Below are 21,729 nucleotides of genomic sequence, written 5' to 3'. Positions count from 1 at the left end.
TGTGTTCTGATTTTCTCTACCCATGGTTGTGTAGGGTAAGATGTACATATATGCCTTTATGTTCCCATACATATACTTTATATATGTGGGGTAAATAATGGAGACAAACACATATTAACTTGATAGGCATTAAAGTTGTTGTTATGGTGGTTGGTCCTGTTTTCCTTAGCAATTTAATTGCTTTATCTTCAAACTCAGGAATCCAACCACAAAAAATATCAAAAAATGAAAAAGATGTAGAAAATAAGGAAATTATATAAAAATAATGTACATGAAAAAGACAAGCAGATATTTAATATTGAATTGAAGAATAGGACCCTCCACAGTCCACACACAACCCTCTTCTTCATCATCTTCCTTCTTTTATTTTTTATTAAGAAGGGCTTTGGTGGAAGAAGACGTTTCCTCGTTTTGCAGCTGTTTGTATCTTCTGACAAGCCTTGAAATATATTTTTATTGATCCATAATTTTGGTTAAGGCAGAACCATTTCCATCGATCTCTCTCTCTCTCTCTCTCTCTCTCTCTTTCTCATATTAAAAAAGGTTCTTTGTTTCTCATCAAAGGGTGCTTGGCTGCATCAAATGATTTGAAAAGGGAGGGTCAAATCAGAAGTTCTCTCGTGGTTTTGATCTATTCGCAGGTACAATTCCACCCAAAAAGACATAAAGAGAGAGAGAGAGAGAGAGAGAGAGAGAGGAAGAAGAAGAAGGAAAAAAAAAGAAAGAAAAAGAAAGCAATTCAGTTACAATATATATATATATTTCTTAAATTTTGTTGAAGAAATTAAGAATGGGGTCATCATAAATGTGTTGTATGGATAATGAGGTGAATGAATAAAGATGGCTATCTTTTTCTCTCAAACACCTTTTTAACCCCATCTCTCTCTCTACTCTCTTTTTTTCCTTTTCAGTGGGAGAAGTTGCAGAGTTTTGAGTCTGACAGAAGGGGCTTTCCTTTCCCTTCTCCTATCCATCTCCTATATTACATCTGGAAGGAAGCAAGGCACTGCTAAAATCCCACACACTTACACATAGACAGGTGTGTTGGTGTCTCAATTGGTCTCTTCTTTCTCTTTTTCATGTATATATAGATAGTAGATACATCCTTCTGTATAGCTATAGCTCATGTTTTTTAGCCATAACTGTTTGGTCATCTCTCTCTCTCTCTCTCTCTCTCTCTCTCTCTCTCTCTCAATTTCATGGGTTTTGTGTCATTGTTGGTGAAATTCTTTCTTTCCTTTGCAGTCCAGAGATGATCATGAAGCACGTGCAAACTCAGATTTCCATCACACCAGGTACCAATATTATTATAATCAATTCCTTTCACTCTCTCTCTCTCTCTCTCTCTCAATCACTATACCTCTTTCTCTCTCTTTCTCTCCCTCTCCCTCTCTTTCCATATCTCTCTTTATCTCTATATAAAGCCAACATACTTCCATATCCTACTCTCTCCCCTTTCTTTTATTCACTTCTCTCTAACTCCAAGCAGTAAAACCCAAGCTGCTTTTACACAAGGCAATAACCCAACAGCTGAATCTTCCTACCCAACTTTTGGATTTGTGTTTGCCTCCCTTAATTTTGATCAGACATCAGATTTTGGGCTTCTCATCCCTTAATTCTCCACCACTCACTTGCCCAATTCATGGACACATTCAGAAACCAGATTCACAATCTACAAAATCATTTCTCAATTCTCCAGCACACACATAAGCAATAATAAACATATTTTTATATGCATGGTAGAGAGAGAGAGGGAGAGGGAGAGGGAGAGAGAGAGACGTGTTCATGTGGGTGTGTGAGTTTTGTTGTTTCTATGGGGGGTTGGTAGTTGGGTGTGTATATATATATATGAAATGATATGATGTGGATTGTGAAAGCCTTTGTGTATATAAATATTAACGTAGTCTGTTTTCAGTAGTGAAGTAAAAAGCTGAGGCTCTTGCTCGGAGTTAAATCTCAAAAGCTGATCAAAGAAGAAATCTGTGTTGAGTTATTGTCATGGCGACGTACTTTCATCATGGAAACTCCTCGGAAATCCAAGCCTCCTCGGACGGCGCCCTACAAACCCTCGTTCTCATGAACCCCGGGTACGTCCAATACTCCGACACTCCACCGCCGCCGCCACATCCGCAACCACACCAGCCCCCCTCCGCAGGCAACCTCGTCTTCCTCAACTCCCCCACCAATTCCCTCCCTCACCACCCCTCCACTCTGTCCCACGCGCCGCCCTCCCACCCTCAGCAATTCGTCGGCATCCCGCTCTCCCATGACCCCAACAACAACAACTCCCCATCCATGCATCAGGCCCACCCCGACCTCTCCTCCTTGCATGCCTTCATGCCGAGAATTCAGACGCAGTATGCGCTTTGGAACTCAATTGACCCCAACACGGCGGCGCGTGATACCCCACGCGCCCAGCAGGGCCTGTCTCTGACCCTCTCCTCACAGCAGCCGGGGTTTGGGTCGTTCCGTGGGGCTACCTCGGACAGGGAGGTCCCGTCCGGGGAAGATATTCGGGTTTCCAGCGGGTCGAATTCGTCGGCTTCGGGTGTGACGAATGGGGTTTCGGGTATGCAGAGTGTGTTGCTGAGCTCTAAGTACTTGAAGGCGGCGCAGGAGCTGCTTGAGGAGGTTGTGAACGTGGGCAACGGGATCAGGACTGAGCTGCCCAAGAAGGGTAGCGGGCAGCAAAGTAAAGTGGTGGCTGAGTCGTCCATGGCGGCCGCCGGAGACAGCTCGGTAGGCGGTGAAGGAAGTGGGAAGCGGGCTGCTGAGTTGAGCACTGCTGAGAGGCAGGAAATTCAGATGAAGAAGGGAAAGCTGATCAGCATGCTTGATGAGGTAATTGTTTGTTTAGTGATATTGATGAATATAGTTTTGTTTTGCCTTCTTTCTCTTTAAATTTGAGAGTTAGAGATTCGAACTTTATGCCTTTATACCTCTTTCAGTATCTGAAATGAATTCTGAGTATTATTTGATTTCACTGTTAATTATGTTACATGATAAAGTTATTGAAAGTGTTTTAGAAGGTGTTTTACTAACAAGGATTATGAAAAGAGCTAATTGAGAATTTAGGTTTCTAAATTTGACATAAAGTGATAGAATTCTCATAGGCTTGGAACAGAGAGCTCAAGCATATTCAAAGTTGAAGCAGCTAGCTACCAACTCTTTTCTGCAATTGAAATTTCCCATTAATTTAGTTTGTCCCATTTTTCTTGTTGATTGAAGGTGGACCAAAGGTACAGGCAGTACCACCGACAGATGCAAGTGGTAATTTCATCTTTCGAGCAAGCAGCTGGAATTGGTTCAGCTAGAACTTACACTGCTCTGGCCCTACAAACCATCTCAAAGCAATTCAGGTGCTTGAAAGATGCCATAACAAACCAAATTCGAGCAGCAAACAAGAGCTTAGGAGAAGAAGATTGTGCAGCAGGCAAGATTGAAGGGTCAAGGCTCAAATATGTGGACCATCAGCTGAGGCAGCAAAGGGCTCTCCAACAGTTGGGAATGATCCAGCACAATGCTTGGAGACCCCAGAGAGGCTTGCCCGAAAGATCTGTTTCCGTACTTCGTGCTTGGCTTTTCGAACACTTCCTCCACCCGTAAGTACTCTCATAATCCTGAATTCCCCGATTCGTTATAGGGTTGTGTTTTCTGCATTATGCAGTTTTTGCAAGATGCACTCTTAAATTAGATAGCTTTCTCTCTTTCCTTTTTTTTTTTTTTGTTGCTCTAAGTGTTCTTAACACAAAGTACTAAGAATGGTTGAATTTTGTGTTTCAGCTACCCAAAGGATTCAGACAAGCACATGCTTGCAAAACAGACAGGGCTTACTAGGAGCCAGGTACTGAAATCTATGCACATTTTTCAAATGCAAAATCTTTCTTTTTTTTGTTTTGATACTCAGTTGTGAGGAATTATTGTGTTGATGAGTTCGAGCATTTGATTATGCAGGTTTCTAATTGGTTCATAAATGCTCGAGTCCGGCTGTGGAAGCCAATGGTGGAGGAAATGTACTTGGAGGAGGTCAAGGAGCATGAACAGAATGGATCATCAGAGAAAATGAGTAAGAGCAATGAGGACTCTGCATCAAAGTCCACAGCTCCACAAGACACTGAGAATAATCAAACAACAAGCACTTTCAATTCCAAACAGGAGAACTCAACAAATCATAACAATATTGCTGCTCCTCCATCAATGTCAATTTCCACACCTTCAACATCTCCCACAAACATGGTTCGAAATCCGTCTGGATTCTCTCTCATCGGGTCATCGGAGTTGGATGGCATCACACAAGGCAGTCCAAAGAAGCCAAGGAGCACTGAGTTTATGCAGTCACCAAATAGTAGTGTCCCATGTATGAATATGGATCACAAGGCTCAAGAGGTAAACAATGAGCAACTTTCTATGAAATTTGGGGATGAGAGGCAGGGCAGAGATGGGTACTCATTCATGGGAGGCCAGACCAATTTTATCGGAAGTTTTGGACAATACCCAATTGGTGAAATTGGCAGGTTTGATGCTGACCAATTCACACCAAGGTTCTCAGGCAATGGTGTTTCTCTCACTCTTGGCCTTCCTCACTGTGAAAACCTCTCCTTGTCTGGAGCTCATCACCACCAAAATTTTCTCCCTAACCAAAACATTCAACTTGGGAGAAGAGTAGACATTGGTGAAGCAAATGATCAATTTGGTACCATAAACACTTCAGCTCCTCACTCTTCTGCAGCATTCGAAAACATCGACATTCAGAACCGAAAGAGGTTCGTAGCACAATTGTTGCCAGACTTTGTGGCCTGATCATGATGCAAATAATTTAGAAGACATTGAAGTAGCTTGACTGGCTGCAGGGGATGTCATGTCATTATTGCTGCTTTATAAGATCTTCATCCCAATATTTCTTTCTATGCCCTCTAAATACTTGGGGAACAAGGGAAATCAATGCATATGGTAGTGTAAAGAAAGAAGATTTTACTTTAGTATAGGTATATACTTCTGCATAGAATCATTTCAGTTCTTAGACAGCTTTAGGATTTGAGAGCATATGGTTGAGGATTGTATATTAGTTTGTAAGTTTTGGAGATTGGATAGATGGATTGGTGTAAAACTTTAGTTTAAGTGGCATGGGTATACCAATATTATATATATTGATATTTAAGTAACTGGGTGTACGCTAAATAATGCCATACTTCTGGTGTTAGCTACCAGCTCAACTCAAATAATGAATACTTTTTTGGGCTTAGACTATTTGATCTGATAATATTATTTGTTGTGAACTCTGAGAATCTATACAATCTACACACGAGCATAGAAGATAGATATTGATTTGCAGTAAATCAATCAAAATATCTTATTTATTCTTCTCAAATCTACATAGAAATAGATTTACAATGGCTATGATATATATATATATATATATATTTGACTTTTATATAAGTAATATTAGGACGTGTGATTTTCTCATATACACTGTCAAGGTATTGTAAAAATTCAAATCATAAATCACTTGTCGACGGGTGAAAGCCCTAGACTAGACCCCGGTGGCATGGCTATGATTGTATTAAAAGAAGATGTGGGACTAATAGGAAGCATGATTATCTTGAGTAGTTTTGCTTTTGGGCCTTGACTCTAAGCTTACAGCAGGACAGTGCATGTCCCATTAAAGTTAGCAAAGTATAAAATATAGTAAGCAATATTTTAATGTATGAATTTTTTTAGTATAATCTGCTTATGGAGAAAAACTTGCATCCAAATGGTTGCATGCAACATCGCTCTCACACAGAGACAATTTATTGTTTATTTTGAGATAAAAATGGATGACACAGCCCATTTTCTTTTGTTTTTGTTTTAAGATATCTTGTATGCCAAGGATACCAAATATCAATAAGATTGCTCCACGTTTGCTATAGGGTGAGCTGAATTGAATAAGAGTTTTTTGGTGTGCTTTTAGTATCCAGAAGGTTCTCATGAGCCCCCAACCAGAGCATAACAAATTCCACTAACAGTATGAAAATTGGAGAAAGTTCTCACTGATACATCTCTGCTCAAATAAAGTATTGATACTTACAAAATTAGAATTGAACATATGATTTTTCACCTTGATCAAGGTTACCTTGTGACATTAAGAACCCCAACAATTACAATTTTTACAATTAATCAGGAGTTACAAGACAAATCCAAATGACATATGAAACCCTAGATGCACAATCTACATGGAACAAGTTCAAAATAGGGCTACTAATTCAAATATGGTGTCTACTTCTCATAATCATCCTCCTTTCTCCCCAGGTTTCTGCAAAATACATTGGTTAAGGAAAGGGTGTGTGAACAGCTACTAAAAAGGTTTAAAAGGGTCAAGAGAAGAGGTTAATGACTTAATATGTATTGATCTTGTCATGGTTCACCGCTAGAAATGATAGTCTTCTTTTGGATACCTTGGATCTGTAACACCATACCTCAAATGCCTCAGTCAGGTCAGGATATTGAATATGCTCATTTCCCAACCATTCGGTCAATATCTCCGCCTGCTCCGCTGATGGAAGTGCAAGAATTACGGAAACAAATGTGGATTCTAGGGATTGCCACAGCTCAGTATCCATTCTCAGTGTTGGAGCATCATCACGGGCAGTTGTGACAGAATCGATCAGTGGTTTCGCAACCCTAACAAAAGGAAGCCACACCTTCACCATATGAAGCCGTTTTGCAGTGGGCAAAATGACTGTGCCGTAACCTATTGCCTCTAGAATCTTTGCCGCCACCTCAATAACCCTCAGCTTTGTCTCAATCAATTCAGCTGTTGGGCTTGCTTCCTTTACAACCTTAACTATTTTATCTGATGCATCCGTCCAGTTGCAGACAAGTTCCCTCATAATTTCCAACTTACATAATATCTGACATGCCCATGACAGATCTGATAAAAGTGATTGAAATGATTGCATCTTCCCTCCATCAGAAAATAATTCCATCTCACATAATAAAGCTTCTAATAGATTATTAAATCTTTCAAATAGTCTCTTCACACAATCTTTCACCTCAGATTTTATCTCGTCATCAGCTGCTAAGAGAGGGGCATCATCATCTTCGGTTAGCATGTACTCAAGCTGTTCCTGGGCTGAAGACTTGAGATCATTCATGATTGGAGATGGGGAAGATGTGGCAAATTGGATGGTTGAGAAAAAAATTCCCATTATGGCTGATTGTTTGACTGGTAGGAGACGGGCAAGAATTGGCTCCACTTGTGTTCCGAGCCGTGGTATGATTTTTAAAATCTCCTCCTCCTCAGACTCTTCCCAGGGGACTGCTTCTAAGTAGTCCACACAAGCAGTTATGATTTGTGGGCATCCAAGATTGACAGCTACCTGAAGAATTCCAAGGGCATTTTTAACACCATGCCACATGTCATCAACGAAGCCATCTATTACATTGTAGAGAAGGCGGAGGACACTGACATGGTGGTCAAATTCTGATTCTTGGCAGTATACCTCAACGCAGTTGCGTGAGTCAAGAATCTGACATGTTGGCCAATTTTCAGAGAGGCGATCAGCGAAATACTTGCTCTTTTCTATGAGGACCTGCGAGTGACAATAAAACCAATCATCCCGCCCATCCTGTGTCCGTATCCTCACAACAACATCACTGGTTGATCGGTCCCCAATCCTGATAGGAGTCCTTGTTTCAGAAACCTGAAAGAACAGAAACATTAAATAATAGAAGAATAATAGGTTAACCATACAAAAACAGAAACAAGGAAAAATAACAAAACATTTTTAGAATAGCAAAGAAGAGCTCGGGGAAACTTACAAGAGATTCCATTGAAGCACCACACACTAATGAACATATGTTGAGCACATGGAATCTGTAGATAAACATGTTTAGCACAACTGTTAAAATTTCCATACAGAGTGGATATTTTACCAAGTACTTCCATTGTAATAACTATCGACATAATTGAGCTAATTGTTGCAAATATGGTTTTAGAATAAATGAAATCACACCTCATGAGAAACATTAAGTGTCCCGAAAGAGTTAAAAGTAGATTTCTAATCTTCTAGGAAACGTTTTCTAGAATAATCAAACCATTGCATTACAGAGAGGTGCTAACAAAACAGTCAACCACATGTAAGGTCTAGTTACATTTCAACTATATGTTGGTTCAAAGGATAGCTAAGCACTAACACCCAGCTAAAATCTAAACTAGGGAAGTAAATGCTTCTTTTCCTTTTCTCCTTTAAAATTGTTAGAAAGAACTTGGGCACCCTTACCATATAGAAGTTGTACCCCCATCTCCAAAGTAATACTTACAGATCTAACTCTTCCACACATAGTCTAGAACTCCAATTTATCATAAAAAGAAGAAAACAATTAAGGTGTCTTCATGAGGGCAAGTTCTTCAAGAAAAATTTTCTTGTTGTACAACAATCGACTTTCGGTCAAAATCAAACATACACTAGCTAATGGGATACTCTTTTAGAAAAATATACAAGAACGTGATATGAATTAAAATGAGGAAAAGAAAAGGAGAAAGAAGAAGAAGAAGAAAACCAATGCATATACAGTTTAGCAAATGAGGTTGTAATATGAAATTGGGCACACATTCTTGCCCTCATTTGTAAGAAAACACCCTTTAAATTAAATTCTGAGCACCTGTTTCACGTCTTTCTTCCCCAAATTCACTTCACTAAAGAGCAACTTTTCAGGGAAAGAATTTGAAATGATTATATCTTGCTTCTAAGAAAATTAACGTTTTTGTACAAATAAGATAGAAACCCAGATACAGGTTTTTAGAGGGCTGGAAGTGATTAATGCATAAGGAGTTAATACCAAGAAAAATCCCAAGTTCAGAGTACAGCCCAAGAACAAAAAGGAAAAGAAAGTAAAGAATTGCTGCTAACCAAAATACAAAGCCAATATTGGAAGAGAGAAAAATTAGTTGAGGATTCATACCCTCTCTTCTCACCAACTACTTCTTTTCTGGAGGGCTTGATTTCGCATCAGCAAGCAACAACAGGGGTAATTGCTCATTGTTGAAGCTCGCTGTCTTGCTCGCGGACCCTCTCTCCCTCTCTGTCCGTCTTTCTGAGTGGTCAAGTGGGTCTTTTGGGTTTGAGGCCCATTGATATGTATGAGGTAATGCGAAATTCTATAACGAGGCCTAACTGACGTAACATTTTGGATCAAAAACCATTTGGAGCCCAAACTTCTGTTAATAGCTGAAACATTTCCGGCCCACAAGGGGAGGAATAAAAAAAATCTGAATCCAACTCAATTTTTTTAGCAAATTAGACCCAAAAAAAGATAAACAATTTAAATAAATACAAACGTAATTTACTAACAGCATCTCCAACAGCCTCTTGAATAACTTTGGAATGCTAAAATATGTAAGTCATGTCAGCAAAACTCTCTCCAACAGACTTGTCAAACTCAATTACCAAAGCTGCAACCCATTTTTCTCTCTTCAGAACTGACATTGGCTCTTCAAAACATTTCATTTTGCTTTGAAAGAACAAAATCTACACTGAAAATGCTAAAAAACTACACTTTTTCTTTTCATATAATTAATAAATAGACTTTCTTCACATTTTTTATTTTTATTTTTTCTCATAAAAAAATTAATCATTGAGATTATAACTTTTGGTAATAAGCCATTTTCTTCAATCAACTGCACAATATCTACCAAACCCTCCATTTACAGCCAAAATTATACATCGCAAATCTAGAGAGCACAAATGACATTCAAAAGACACAATAACATAACAATAATCATTTTATAACGCAAAATAAAAATAACAAAAGGATTGAATCATTTGTGTATAATCTGAAAAATAAGTTGTGCAGCACAGATGGTAGTCATCTAAAAAGAATAAATCATTAGCAATGGAGACAACTACTGTAGAAGTAATTAAAAATAAGGCAAAATTGTAGCAATGGTCCTTGGACTAAGACCAAACTTTACTTTTCATCCCTCATAGTACTAAATTGTTACAATGGTACTTTAATTATGCCTTCACTTTTAGAAATCGTCATTTCCGTCATCTCAGTCAACTTTTTCGTTAAAAATGAGGGCATATTTGTCTTTTCATGTGATCCACTCTTCTTCCACGATCTTTTCTCAATTCTCAAAGAACAGAAATTGAGAACATAATAGTTCACACCAGAGTTAATTTTTCTCTGGTTCTTATTTTATGACAGCATACAATAAGAATTTTTCTCTGGCAAAATTCTTCAGGTCGGTTTGTGGCATTGATGGGTTTGTGGTTTGGACTTGGGTCTGCAACTCTTGGCACCCCACCTTCCCAATCCTCTTTCTCTATGCGCGAACAAACCAAGACCTTGCAACCCTACTTGGACTCGAATTTTCTTCTTCTTCTTGTGCTTGTGGATCCCTTTCATTTCTCTTTTAAATAACCGCCACCCCAGACTTGTCAAAGAGCTAATAATTAGCCGATAAGAGTCTCTCAATTGAAGGATGGGGGGAAAGAAGAAATTTGTGCGAGAGAGAGAGAGAGAGAGAGAGAGAGAGAGAGAGAGAGAGAGAGAGAGAGAGATGATATTTATTTTTTAAAATATTTGTGTGAAAATACATTTTTGCCCATGCCAAGTAGGACTTGTTCATGCCACGTCATCATTTTTAACGAAAAAGTTGACTGAGATGATAAAAAGGACAATTTCTGAAAATAGAGGCATAATTAAAGTACCATCATAACAATTTAGCAATATGAAGGAAGAAAAGTAAAGTCTAGTCTTAGTCCAGGGACTATTACTACAATTTTGCTTAAAAATAAATAAGATTAAAGATCTCAAACTTGCAAGATAAAAAAAACCCCTAATTAAAGCAACCACAATCACACAATCTGCTACTAAGATTTGACCTCAGATCTAACTTTGGAGGGAGAGAGAGAGAGAACAAAACTAGAAAAAGATGCGAAAATCGCAGAAAGAAAACCAAAAAGAACAAGAAGAGAGGGAAATAAATAGGGTTCATAGAGAAAGTCAAAAGACATTCATGTTGCCATTAGCACGCGACTACTCTCCTTGTGAAGGATGAGTCTTTACTTTGTATTTATTTTAAGTTTGCAATTATTTAGTGTTTTGGAGAGATGCTCTAACTCAAATTAAAAAGTTGACCAAGGAGTAGTGAAACTAACTATTCAAAGAGCCTGAAAACTTCATACATGAATTAGGCTAGTTGGACATGGAGTGAACCCACCCCCATGCACACAAGTTTTAATCCTCCGCCATAAAGTATTTTAATTTAGAGTAGTTTAGACTATCACTTGTTTTTTTCTTTTATAAAAAAAAAAAAACTTTAAAAACTTATGTATGGGTATGGGATGGCAGAAATCCCAGTCGAATCGGGTCTCTGGCCCTAACGGGGGGAGATATCTAGGCAAAACGGGGATCGGATATTAGAATCCCCAAATTTAAAAAATCCTCATCGGATATGAAGCGGGGATGGTATTGGCATATTCGATAATTGGTTTTGAAAGCTTTTGCCATTGTGGACTAGTACTAGATTGAGCTCCCCTTTGTAGTGCTTCCAAATTTGTAAGTTAAGGGAGTGCGACTGAGATGAGATCGTCCCAAAGGAAGCTTGAGGAATCACAGAAACAAACAAAAAAGACTAGTGACTTAGAATAAGTGGCAACATTCAAGGGACAAGAACCAGAACCAGCCGAAATTGTGGGCTAAGACTGTTCAACACAAGTCTAGTAAATATAATCATAACAAACCTCCAGTTGCATCCCATAATTGAAAAGTCACATATACGTTATGAATATTTTTTGGCCAAACATTTTAACAATTAATTAGAGCAATTGATCATATGAAATCATATTGGTTTTATATATTTAATATTTTGATCTAGACTCCTTTAATTTTTATTTTTTTAACGTAAAATGAGTGTATAATGACTATTTTAGAATGCCAATTAGCAGTTGAATAATTTTATTTATTGCTTGCATTGATCAGCAGCCCCCTATGACTATATCATATATATAATGATGATGTAGACTTGGTTGAACGAGCCTAGGCAAATAGAAGGCGATCGAATCATGTAATTTTAATGCTATAATGCATTGACTCACCTTGCCAAAACTGAAAAATCAGTTCATTACTAGTATTCCTCATGCTTTGACTAACAAGTAGTGAACGCCACATTTATGAACAGTTCTCGACACATGCATCAACTTGGAGTCAAATTGTTGAACAGTGATTAAAGAACGTGAATAGATATATACATATATATATATTTAATTCGGTCTTGTTTGGCTTTTCCATTTTCTATTTTCAATCATTTTTTTCTGAGCCACGGATGTATTCGTGACTTATATTGAACTTTTCTAGTAGTGTTAGTGGACCAAAGTGAAAAGAATAACCAAAGCATCAAGTCTTTCCTTTCGTTTTTCACTACTTTGCATTGTTATTCTTTTGCTTCAAACATAAACAATAAACTTTTGACAAAAGACCAAATGCTATGAAGAAGTTTCCTTCTTTTTCTTTTCCTTTTGTGGTTGCAAAGAAACATAAACTTGCAAATGTGAAGTTAATAAAAGCGGGGGAAGTGGGGTTTATTTTTCAGTCTTTGAGAGTACAAATTTGCAAGGAAAACATGTACATATATATATACTAGCCTCTCTGCACGCGCTTTTGCACTTGCGAGAGGTTTTTTTTAAAAAAATTTAAATTTATTTTAGAATTAAAAAAGATAATGGATAGTTGTGTTCCATAAAAATAAGATCTATTATCTGAATTTTCTTTTAATTTTAATTTTTTTAATATGAAAAATTGTGAATTTACCATATTATCCTCATTTAATTAATAATTTCAATTCTTAATGTTTGCATTAACCAAGGATATTTTCTGGTATTTTGAATATTTCACCATTCTCTGCCTTTTGCTTTATATATATGGATATATAGATATATATAGAGAGAGAGAGATACGGTTGAACGTGATATGCGTGTTGCCTCAACCAATAAGTAGTATACGTTTGTTAGAACATTTAAGGAAAGAGGACCTTAGGCTGACTCGACCTTTTTGACTAGGAATTAATAATGTAGCTTCATAGGAAGTTTCGTGTGTTCTGCATGGAATCACTGCACGACAAAACATTATCCACAATGCTAGATCTACGTCCCTCAGCTCAAATTCAATTGATTAATTCTTTGTGCATCTATTAGGAACAGTTTTAATTTTTTGAATTACAGGGGTTTAAGAGATTTATTGTCACTCATCGTTGGATGTAAATTCAACGGTTCATTTACTCTTGCACTCATTTTAAAATTTTTTTTTAAACTATTGGATTAATATCCAACGGTGAATGACTACAATCTCTATTAGGAAATGTGCCCTTTACCCAAATATGAAAACACCCTATAAATATGTATAGGTACATTATTTAGAGACAGAAAATAGGTACATTATTAGAGAAAAAAGTAGGTGCGTTATTTGACGAGAGAAAATAGATTCATTTAAAAAATAAAAATAAAAAGATGATCAAATTATTTTTAATAAAACAAATAATAGGCACTTTATTCAGGGAAAAAAAGAAACATTATTTAGAGAAAAAATAGGTTCATTTAAATAAATTTTTTTTTTTCATAAAACAAACAATAAATAGATTATCAAAATATTTTTCAACATAATTAGAATGTACACTATTATTTATAAAACTATAATAAAATAGATTGTTAGTAGTATAATTCATAAAAGGAAAACAACATAATTTCTTCTTTATTAAATAAACCAAAATGTTAATTACATGTAGATTACTAATACGTTAATGTTGAATCAAATAAGTTTCTAAATTAATTTCTATATCCATTACAACCATTTGAAGATCTTTCCAAATTCAACGTGTGTCGTTAGTTACACCCTCACATAACGCGTTAACTTGTAAATAGAGGTAGTTTCGGAATCCGAAAAATAGAATAAATTAGATTTTAAGTTAGATTAGGTAACTTACTTATTTGGATCCTAATCATCATGTTTTATTTGAAAAAAATTAAATATTTTAAATAAAAAAATAAAAAAAAGAGTTGTAAGAAATTAAAAATAAATTTTATAAGTCTAAACTCAATTTACTATTATATATATTGTGATTGGTTAGGCTTACAGATCGATGAACGTGCTATCCTGCACTAACAAGAAAATCCAGTAGTAGAAGCCTTTGTAAGTTTAATAGAGAGATATTTTTAGGTTAATAAAAAAATGATAAAAGTCGGTTTAGTTTGTGGTTTTTTTTATATTTTTTATAATATAAATTTTATATTGGCCTTGACTCGATTAAAAAAAGAAGCTTCAGATCAAAAGGGTCCCAATCCATTGCTCTTCAGCATTCCGTGTTCTTTTTAATTTTTGAGAGGCTCTGAGCATTGGCCACAACTTTCTTCCCTTTTGACCACTCAACGCTGGCCTTGGAATGGATTAGGCATCTCTTACTGGTACAATCCAATTGCCCCCATGAGAGACTTCACCATAAATATAAGCATGAAGACCACCAAGATTTAAAGACCAAACTACTCATACAACTCTCTCTCTCTCTCTCTCTCTCTCTCCTTGGTCAAATATATAGCCGCATACTCTTACCACCACAAAACCAAAACTTCCTCCTTCCACATTGAATGGAATATTTGAATTATTTTTAATTTCTTCATCATTTAATTCCATTTGATTAAGCTAGCTCTTCTTAATACTTAATCCCTCTAGATCTATCAACTTCTGTTCTTGTTAATTCTTCTTCTTCTCCACCAACTTTCACTTATTTTTTTTCATGGATGATATTGAAGTTCCTCAGTATTTCGTCTGCCCAATATCTCTCCAGATCATGCAAGACCCTGTGACGGCCATTACCGGCATCACATATGACAGGGACAGCATCGAGCACTGGCTTTTCCAGAGCAAGAACACCACATGCCCCGTCACCAAACAGCCTCTCCCAAGAGACTCAGAATTAACCCCTAACCACACCTTACGCCGCTTAATTCAGGCTTGGTGCACTGAAAATGCGTCTTATGGCATTGATCGAATACCAACCCCGAAACCACCTCTGGATAAGGCTCAAGTCCTTAAGCTCCTCAAGGACTTCTGGAACCCTAAGCTCCAACTGAAAATCATTCGAAAAATCGAGTTCCTCGCGACCAAAAGCGAAGGGAATAGGAAGTACTTGGTTGACGCTGGCGTGGCTAAGGCCATGTTGTTGTTCATCGCAAACAGGTGTTATAAGGAGGGTCTGGTTGATGGCCTTGAAGAAGCCCTTAGCATACTTCACTTTGTTCGGATTTCATCCGAAGAACTAAGTCTTCTTTTCATGGAAAACGATCAGATTATCGATTCGTTGACGTGGGTTTTTGGTTGCAAATTGCAGAATCAAATCTCGGTGAGCACACATGCAGTCTTGGTACTAAAATCGATCATCCAGAAGGCAACCTCAAGTGTGCTAGAAACTCTGAACCCTGATTTCTTCAAGAAACTTGTTGGGGTTTTGAGAAACGGGGTTACGCAACAAGGGACAAACGCAGCTCTACATATCATGTTAGACGCTTGTCCATGGGGAAGAAACCGAATCAAGATGGTCGATGCCGGGGCGGTTTACCAGCTCATTGAGCTTGAGTTTGAAGCACCTGAAAAGAAAATCACAGAGCTCATTTTCGGAATATTGTTTCACTTGTGTTCTTGTGCTGATGGGAGGGCTCAGTTTGTGAGCCACAAAGGAGGCATCTTTGTTGTGTCGAATAGACTCTTGAAGGTTTCGCCGTCTGCAGACGACCGAGTAGTTTTGATCCTTTCTTTGATCTGCAAGTACTCAGGAACCAACATGGTGCTTCAGGAAATGTTGGAGGTTGGAGCTGTGTATAGGCTTTGCACTTTGCTCCAAGTTGACTGCGCTCCATACTTGAAAGACAAAGCAAGGCAAATCCTGAGATCACATTATGAGGAGTGGAAGAAGTGTCCCTGTCTTGGTATTTCTCTCCATCCCAGATGATTAAATGCAACGGAGTGTTCATATTACTTGATCATATAACTATTATATTATCTATATATAAAATGAAATTTGTTGAACAAACAAATTAAAAAAGAAAGAAAGAGCATGCAATCTGTGCTGCCAGATTAATTTTTGCAATAATTTGTACTTCTTATGAGAATCTTGGCATTAACTTAAAGTATTGTTGTTTAAAGGCAAATTACCTTGACCCATCTTCTCTTTTTTCAAACTCTTTTTGAGTAATAACATATGGCATCCAAAATTTTATTTCAAGATCTCTTTGAAATGTAAGGGACTTATAGTTTAAGTAGTTAAGAACATTTACTCGTGCATCCTGTGAGAATGTAAATGTAAAGAGTCCCACATTAAAAAGTTAAGAAACCTAGCAAGGGCTTATAAGGAGTTGGGTTATTCCCCTCCATTGCCAATTGGTTTTGGGGTGGAATCTCAACTTCCTTCATGGTATCAAAGGAGGTTAGCTCACGTGTGAAACCTAGCAAGAGCTTGAACATTCGTCACACGTGCGGGGCGTGCGAGAATGTGAAGCTAAAGAGTCCTATATTGAAAAGTTGAGAAACCTAGCAAGGACTTATAATGAGTTGGGTTACTCCCCCCATTATCAATTGGTTTTGAGGTAGAACCTCAACTTCTTTCACATCCCAAGATTAGTGGTCATATTTGAGGTCGTAAATTCAAATATAAAAAGATCTAAATGGTGTAGTTCATTAAAAAAAAAATTTGTATATATATATATTTGTGAGAATGTTGTTAAGGTTTCCAAATCATGGATAGAACATTTGAACCAACAGTTGACTCAATTAAAGAAATTGCTTCATTTAGAAGCCTAGCTAGTGGTACTTTTCTTCCCAGTGTTGAACGATGTCCCCGGTTCAAATCGCGCCTTGATGAAAAAAAAAAAAAAAACTTGGGCCTTTTGGTGATCTATTTTTTGGGCCTTGGCCTTTTGATTACATGCTTGCACAGTAGATGATCCCAAACTCAGTTTCCAATGACTTTCTTTAAAAAGTGTTTTAAAATCAGAGGTTCTACAACTACAAGAATACAGGGTACTACGAGGTGTTCTGTTCGATGAAGAGGATACAACAAACTGTTTTTTTTATTCAAATAAAAAATATATTAACTTGAGATTTGTTGTTTTCAGAGAAGAAATTTGACTAAATAATTATTAAAAAGAAAATAATTTGGTCCAGTTCTTGCACCATTATTTTAATGTTGCGCGCGCAGTCAATGATTTTCTCATTTCATGTATGATTTGTTTGATTTTGTCCATTCCTTCGAGGGTATAGAAGTTGTATAATTATTAATTGTCGATTAGATATATAATTTGACTAATTAATACCTTTCACTGTTATGCTTTGACCATTAATTTACTATGTTAATCTGGATTGTGAGACTTACCAGGTATTGGCTCTTGCATCATTAATTTTAACCACTTTTGAATGTTCAAAGTAGCAGCTTCATTCAAAGTGAATTTTGATGGGCTGCACGTGAAAGTACAATGAAAAGGTTTTAATGAGGTCACTCTAGGTGCACTTCTTTTCTTCAGTTTTTTTAGGTGTCCTTTTATATGTCATATTGATTGTTACTGAAAGTAATTAAGATTTTTCTTTTGATTAAAAAAAACAACAAAAAAAACAAAAAAACAGGGATTGTTACTTTTGATCCTTTTAGTAGTTTTTATTATTTTTATTTTTTATGCGATGTTATTATAAGTATATATACATGCTCAAATTATTATTAAGTTAACCGTTATGTTTTACGAGACACTCGATAAATCAATTTTTTGCTGGCATTGCGTGAATGTCAAATTGATGCAATGTGGGTCATTTTTCATCGGTCTATATCTAGAAGGTTGAGATTTTCTTTAAAATATTTTTCTGTGTACAATTTATTTGAATTTTTGCATCCTATATATAAAAACAAAAAACAAAAGAGTGTATTTGGGGTATGACAAATTAAACGGGACGCAAAGATCCTAACTCATAAGCACAATATCAGAAGCAGTATAAGATCCTTTGTTTTCATTGAGGTGTATTAGTATTTGGGGTATAATTTTTATTCAAGATGCATAACTTTGATCGATCTGGAAAGTCAACTGAATACCAGCCAAAGAGGATTTCGATGCACCATGTGGATGTTGTGTAAATTTCAGGTCTTCCAAAGCCCCTTTCTTTAACTAAACATTAGGCACAAATTCATAACTAGTACTTACCCACTATTTATATAAATCAAGCTCTCGAAGTGGAAATATAACTGTCCCTAAGCGAAAAAGAAAAAGAAAAAAAACAACCCCACCACAGGTTGCTCAAAAAGGAAGGTTTTTTGTTTATAGAATTGAAAGCCATCCACTAGCAGATCTCACTGATTCCTAGCTAATTAGGTCAAGCTAAATCAATAAAAAAAGAGTATTCTGCATAACCTGATCGATCAAAAGAAAATTGGGTTTGAATTTTACTTGTGACTTCTGAGGAACGAACATAATGCAAGGCATGTCGTAAGATTATAAACATATGCAAAGCAATCCTCCAATCATGCAATTGCTTAGCAGCCCTTGATCACGTCGTAAAAAGTCAACTTCGATATTGTAGTGTGATAATGATAACATGCAAAATAGATGGAATTGAACACAAGAAGATTCAAGATTTGGCTCTGGGGAAATGTATCAAAATGGCTGCCGGACATGTACAAAATTTTATTCTTTTTCCTTTCTCATCCATAACTACAACTAAATCATCATCAATTGGTCAATTAGAGGCAGTAGCCAAGATAATCAGAGATTCAGAGGCAGCCAGCCAGACATCATATTGCTTGCGGGTAATGAGGTATTCAAAACACAGACTTTTCCTAATTTGGACGATTAATAGCGTACGTACTAAGACTATGCACATGCAACCAGCAAATATACCAATCACTTCAACGTAACCCTTCATAATTCATAATTCATATATATACAAATAACCAGACTTTTCTAGTCAGCCATGATTGTTTGAAATTCAAAGTCGCCTCTCACGTGATGCATAATTAGCCACTTACTCTTCAGTCTGTAATAACTACTGATGCATCGTATATCTATCTATCTATACCTTATACGACCCGCTGACATGTACCGGTGGCCATAGCTTATAAGGTTGACTTTTGAATATATTCAAACTCCTCTCTTGGCGGAAAATTATTTTTCATGTCTTTTTTTAAGGATAGGAAATGGAAGATTCGTTTTTCATATTTGGTAATGATGGAAAAGTAATGGGAAAATACCAAAGCTATCAACCAGGTCAGGGGCGTATGACTAGAATTGTAAAATTGAGAGGTCAAATGTAAATACTAACTTGAAAAATACATAAATATTAAGAATTTTCATATTATAGCTAACTATACTTTTCATTTCTTCATGTACTCATTGGTCGGAAGGGCCATATACTTAAATTATTAACAAGTTTTCTATTACTAGTTACCCAAAATAACATGAGGTGTGAATAATAGTTTAGAAAGAAAAAAATTTGGCCCGGGGTAAGGGGAAGCCTTGGCTTGTGGCTCATCCATCACTAAAATGGGTAACGTGGAGCATGTATGACTGTTAAGCTTCATATATAAGTTAACCTACTTTAATTCCAAATAGAAAGTAGATTCCATCCCAAAACAAATTGACAATGAAAAGTATACCAACTTTGAATAAAACAAACATTTGTAACTTTTCTAATATAAGATATTTCTTAATTTCCTCTCAATAATAACAGAATTATACGAGAAAATAAAATGATAACATGAGGTGTTCAACCCGTGCCGAAAATTCCTCAACAACTGGCCATATGGAGTGTGGATAAAGTTAACACGGCTCTTGGTGGTCAGCAAATATGCGATGTGCGGTCACATCCACACAGGCCCACAAGAATGAAAATGAAAAGTTTGAAAACGCCTCTCTCATTCTCAGCCTCTCAATCTCAAAGGCCATTTATGGCTGTGGATGGATAAGCCCCTGAGACTTTGAGTTGAGTTGTGCCTGGCGGCCCTAACGCTGCGGGCACACGTTTGCCACTGCGTAATAATATTAATTCTACTTTTATTTCTACTTACCAAAAGTAGTAGTGGTATTTGGGACACCTGAGAGAAAGAAATCATATGTGACAATCTTTTGGACAAGTTATCATTACGGTCGTCAGCACAGATTTTGGATTAAGAAATAATTTGGGCTAACTTTTATATTAAAATTTTCAATTGAAACAAAAAAAACTCAGTACGAGTAAATTTCATTAATAAATAAGAAAACATACATATAATCAGAGGCATATTAAACCTTACCCCTCAAAATACAAACATATACATAAGTGAAAACTTAATTGAAAAACAATAACAACGTGTGCAAGAGGTTTGAACACATAATTATTCTAAGAAGCAAACCATGCAACAAATATTCAACCACGTGCGCGTGTGTGCGTCGTGTTTTCTGTTCACGTAGGACACGACACTGTTGTATTTTGGCCTGATCATGTTGGACAAGATTCGAAAATTGATATTGATAGAGACAAAATCTGGGTATCCAGCAAGCAACAAACGTAGCCATGCGAATTCTTGCCAGATTTTTATGACGCGATTGGATATAAAAACCTCTTGCGTCATTAGCAGGCATTCGATTACGCGTTAGGAAATGTCATTGTTACAGTATTTCAATATAAAAATACACAAATACAGCTATTAAAAAAAAACTAAAAAAAACTAAATTAGTTCTTTTATTTATTGGAAGCTTATGGGGAAAAAAAAGTGTATTCAATTAATACACAAGTCAACTAAGAGGTATTTTTCATCAATAGTTTTTTTTAGGGGGTTAGGCAATTAAAGGAGATGAGCTATCCACACCACACATATGGTCTACAACCTCTATCTCATAAAATTAGTCGCATCACTAGTATGTGAGGGGTTGAATTTGAATGTCAGAGAGAGAGAGAGAGAGAGAGAGAGAGAGAGAATTTTAAAGAAATTATATATAAATGTTGTAAGCAAGAATATATCATAGAACTTATTATCAAAACTATTATTGTTAACATTTGATTATATCTCAACCAATGATAAAACTCATTATCAGAATGATTATTGTTAAGGTTTGACTATATCTTAATAATCATAAAACTCATTATCATAGTTTTTATTAAGATTTGCACTCCTATACCACATTCTCATACAAGATTTCACATAAGAAATGTTAAATTTCAGAGAGACGGACAAATAGTTCACTACTAGCAACAACGTTGTCTCCAACTTAACTACCTACAAAGTATGGTAGGTGTGAAGTTTTATTACAAAAAGTCTCGGTGTTATTAGGAGTGTAATCTCTCATTATACGTTGTATTTTATTTAATCAAGTTTATAATGTTGGACTTTATATTCGTCAACACGTCCCCTCACGTGGGATCACCACATAGTGACCCACATGTGGAGCCAAGTACACATTGAAGTCAAACATTCAAGCTCAACATGTGGACATCACATATTGGATAAAGAGTAAGGGTAAACATTCAAGTCCAACATATGAACACCATATATTGAGTACGGGATAAGGGTAAATGCCCAGTACTTCTGGGCCAGTCAATTAACCACTTTGGTCTGATACCATATCAAATTTCAAAGATACTGATCAACGGTCCACTATTAGCAACACCGATATTGTCTTTAAATTAACCACATACACAAAACCCAGTAGGTGGGAGGGTTTATCACAAAAACCTCGGTGCTTT

At 36.5% G+C, this 21,729-nt stretch overlaps 3 protein-coding genes across 6 annotated transcripts; 2 read left to right on the top strand and 1 right to left on the bottom strand.

The window, feature by feature from the left end:
• Positions 251 to 5,247, top strand: LOC18770310 (BEL1-like homeodomain protein 1). 2 transcript variants are annotated; one of them, XM_020567754.1, is made up of 7 exons: positions 251 to 641; positions 912 to 1,039; positions 1,246 to 1,295; positions 1,916 to 2,841; positions 3,229 to 3,602; positions 3,784 to 3,844; positions 3,955 to 5,247. In XM_020567754.1, exons 4-7 carry the CDS (start codon positions 1,999 to 2,001, stop codon positions 4,798 to 4,800), a joined length of 2,124 nt encoding a protein of 707 aa, XP_020423343.1. In that variant the 5' UTR covers positions 251 to 641; positions 912 to 1,039; positions 1,246 to 1,295; positions 1,916 to 1,998; the 3' UTR covers positions 4,801 to 5,247. The 2 variants fall into 2 exon arrangements, with proteins under 2 accessions (XP_020423343.1, XP_007204251.1); XM_007204189.2 differs by lacking the exon at positions 251 to 641 and having other exon boundaries at positions 722 to 1,039.
• Positions 6,014 to 9,074, bottom strand: LOC18770284 (BTB/POZ domain-containing protein At3g05675). Of its 3 annotated transcripts, XM_020569369.1 has the most exons (4): positions 8,944 to 9,074; positions 7,801 to 7,855; positions 6,456 to 7,682; positions 6,014 to 6,292 (listed from the first exon to the last, which is right to left on the bottom strand). In XM_020569369.1, exons 2-4 carry the CDS (start codon positions 7,810 to 7,812, stop codon positions 6,269 to 6,271), a joined length of 1,263 nt encoding a protein of 420 aa, XP_020424958.1. In that variant the 5' UTR covers positions 7,813 to 7,855; positions 8,944 to 9,074; the 3' UTR covers positions 6,014 to 6,268. The 3 variants fall into 3 exon arrangements, with proteins under 3 accessions (XP_020424958.1, XP_020424957.1, XP_020424956.1); XM_020569368.1 differs by having other exon boundaries at positions 6,014 to 7,682; XM_020569367.1 differs by lacking the exon at positions 8,944 to 9,074 and having other exon boundaries at positions 6,014 to 7,682; positions 7,801 to 7,884.
• On the top strand, positions 14,348 to 16,255 carry LOC18771438 (E3 ubiquitin-protein ligase PUB24). The gene has a single exon (XM_007203189.2). It carries the CDS (start codon positions 14,771 to 14,773, stop codon positions 15,980 to 15,982), a length of 1,212 nt encoding a protein of 403 aa, XP_007203251.1. The 5' UTR covers positions 14,348 to 14,770; the 3' UTR covers positions 15,983 to 16,255.

This window comes from Prunus persica, chromosome G7, assembly GCF_000346465.2.
Source record: "Prunus persica cultivar Lovell chromosome G7, Prunus_persica_NCBIv2, whole genome shotgun sequence".
Classification (NCBI taxonomy): Eukaryota; Viridiplantae; Streptophyta; class Magnoliopsida; order Rosales; family Rosaceae; genus Prunus; species Prunus persica.
Note: the sequence above shows the minus strand (reverse complement) of the source record. Positions and strands in the feature narration are given on the sequence as shown.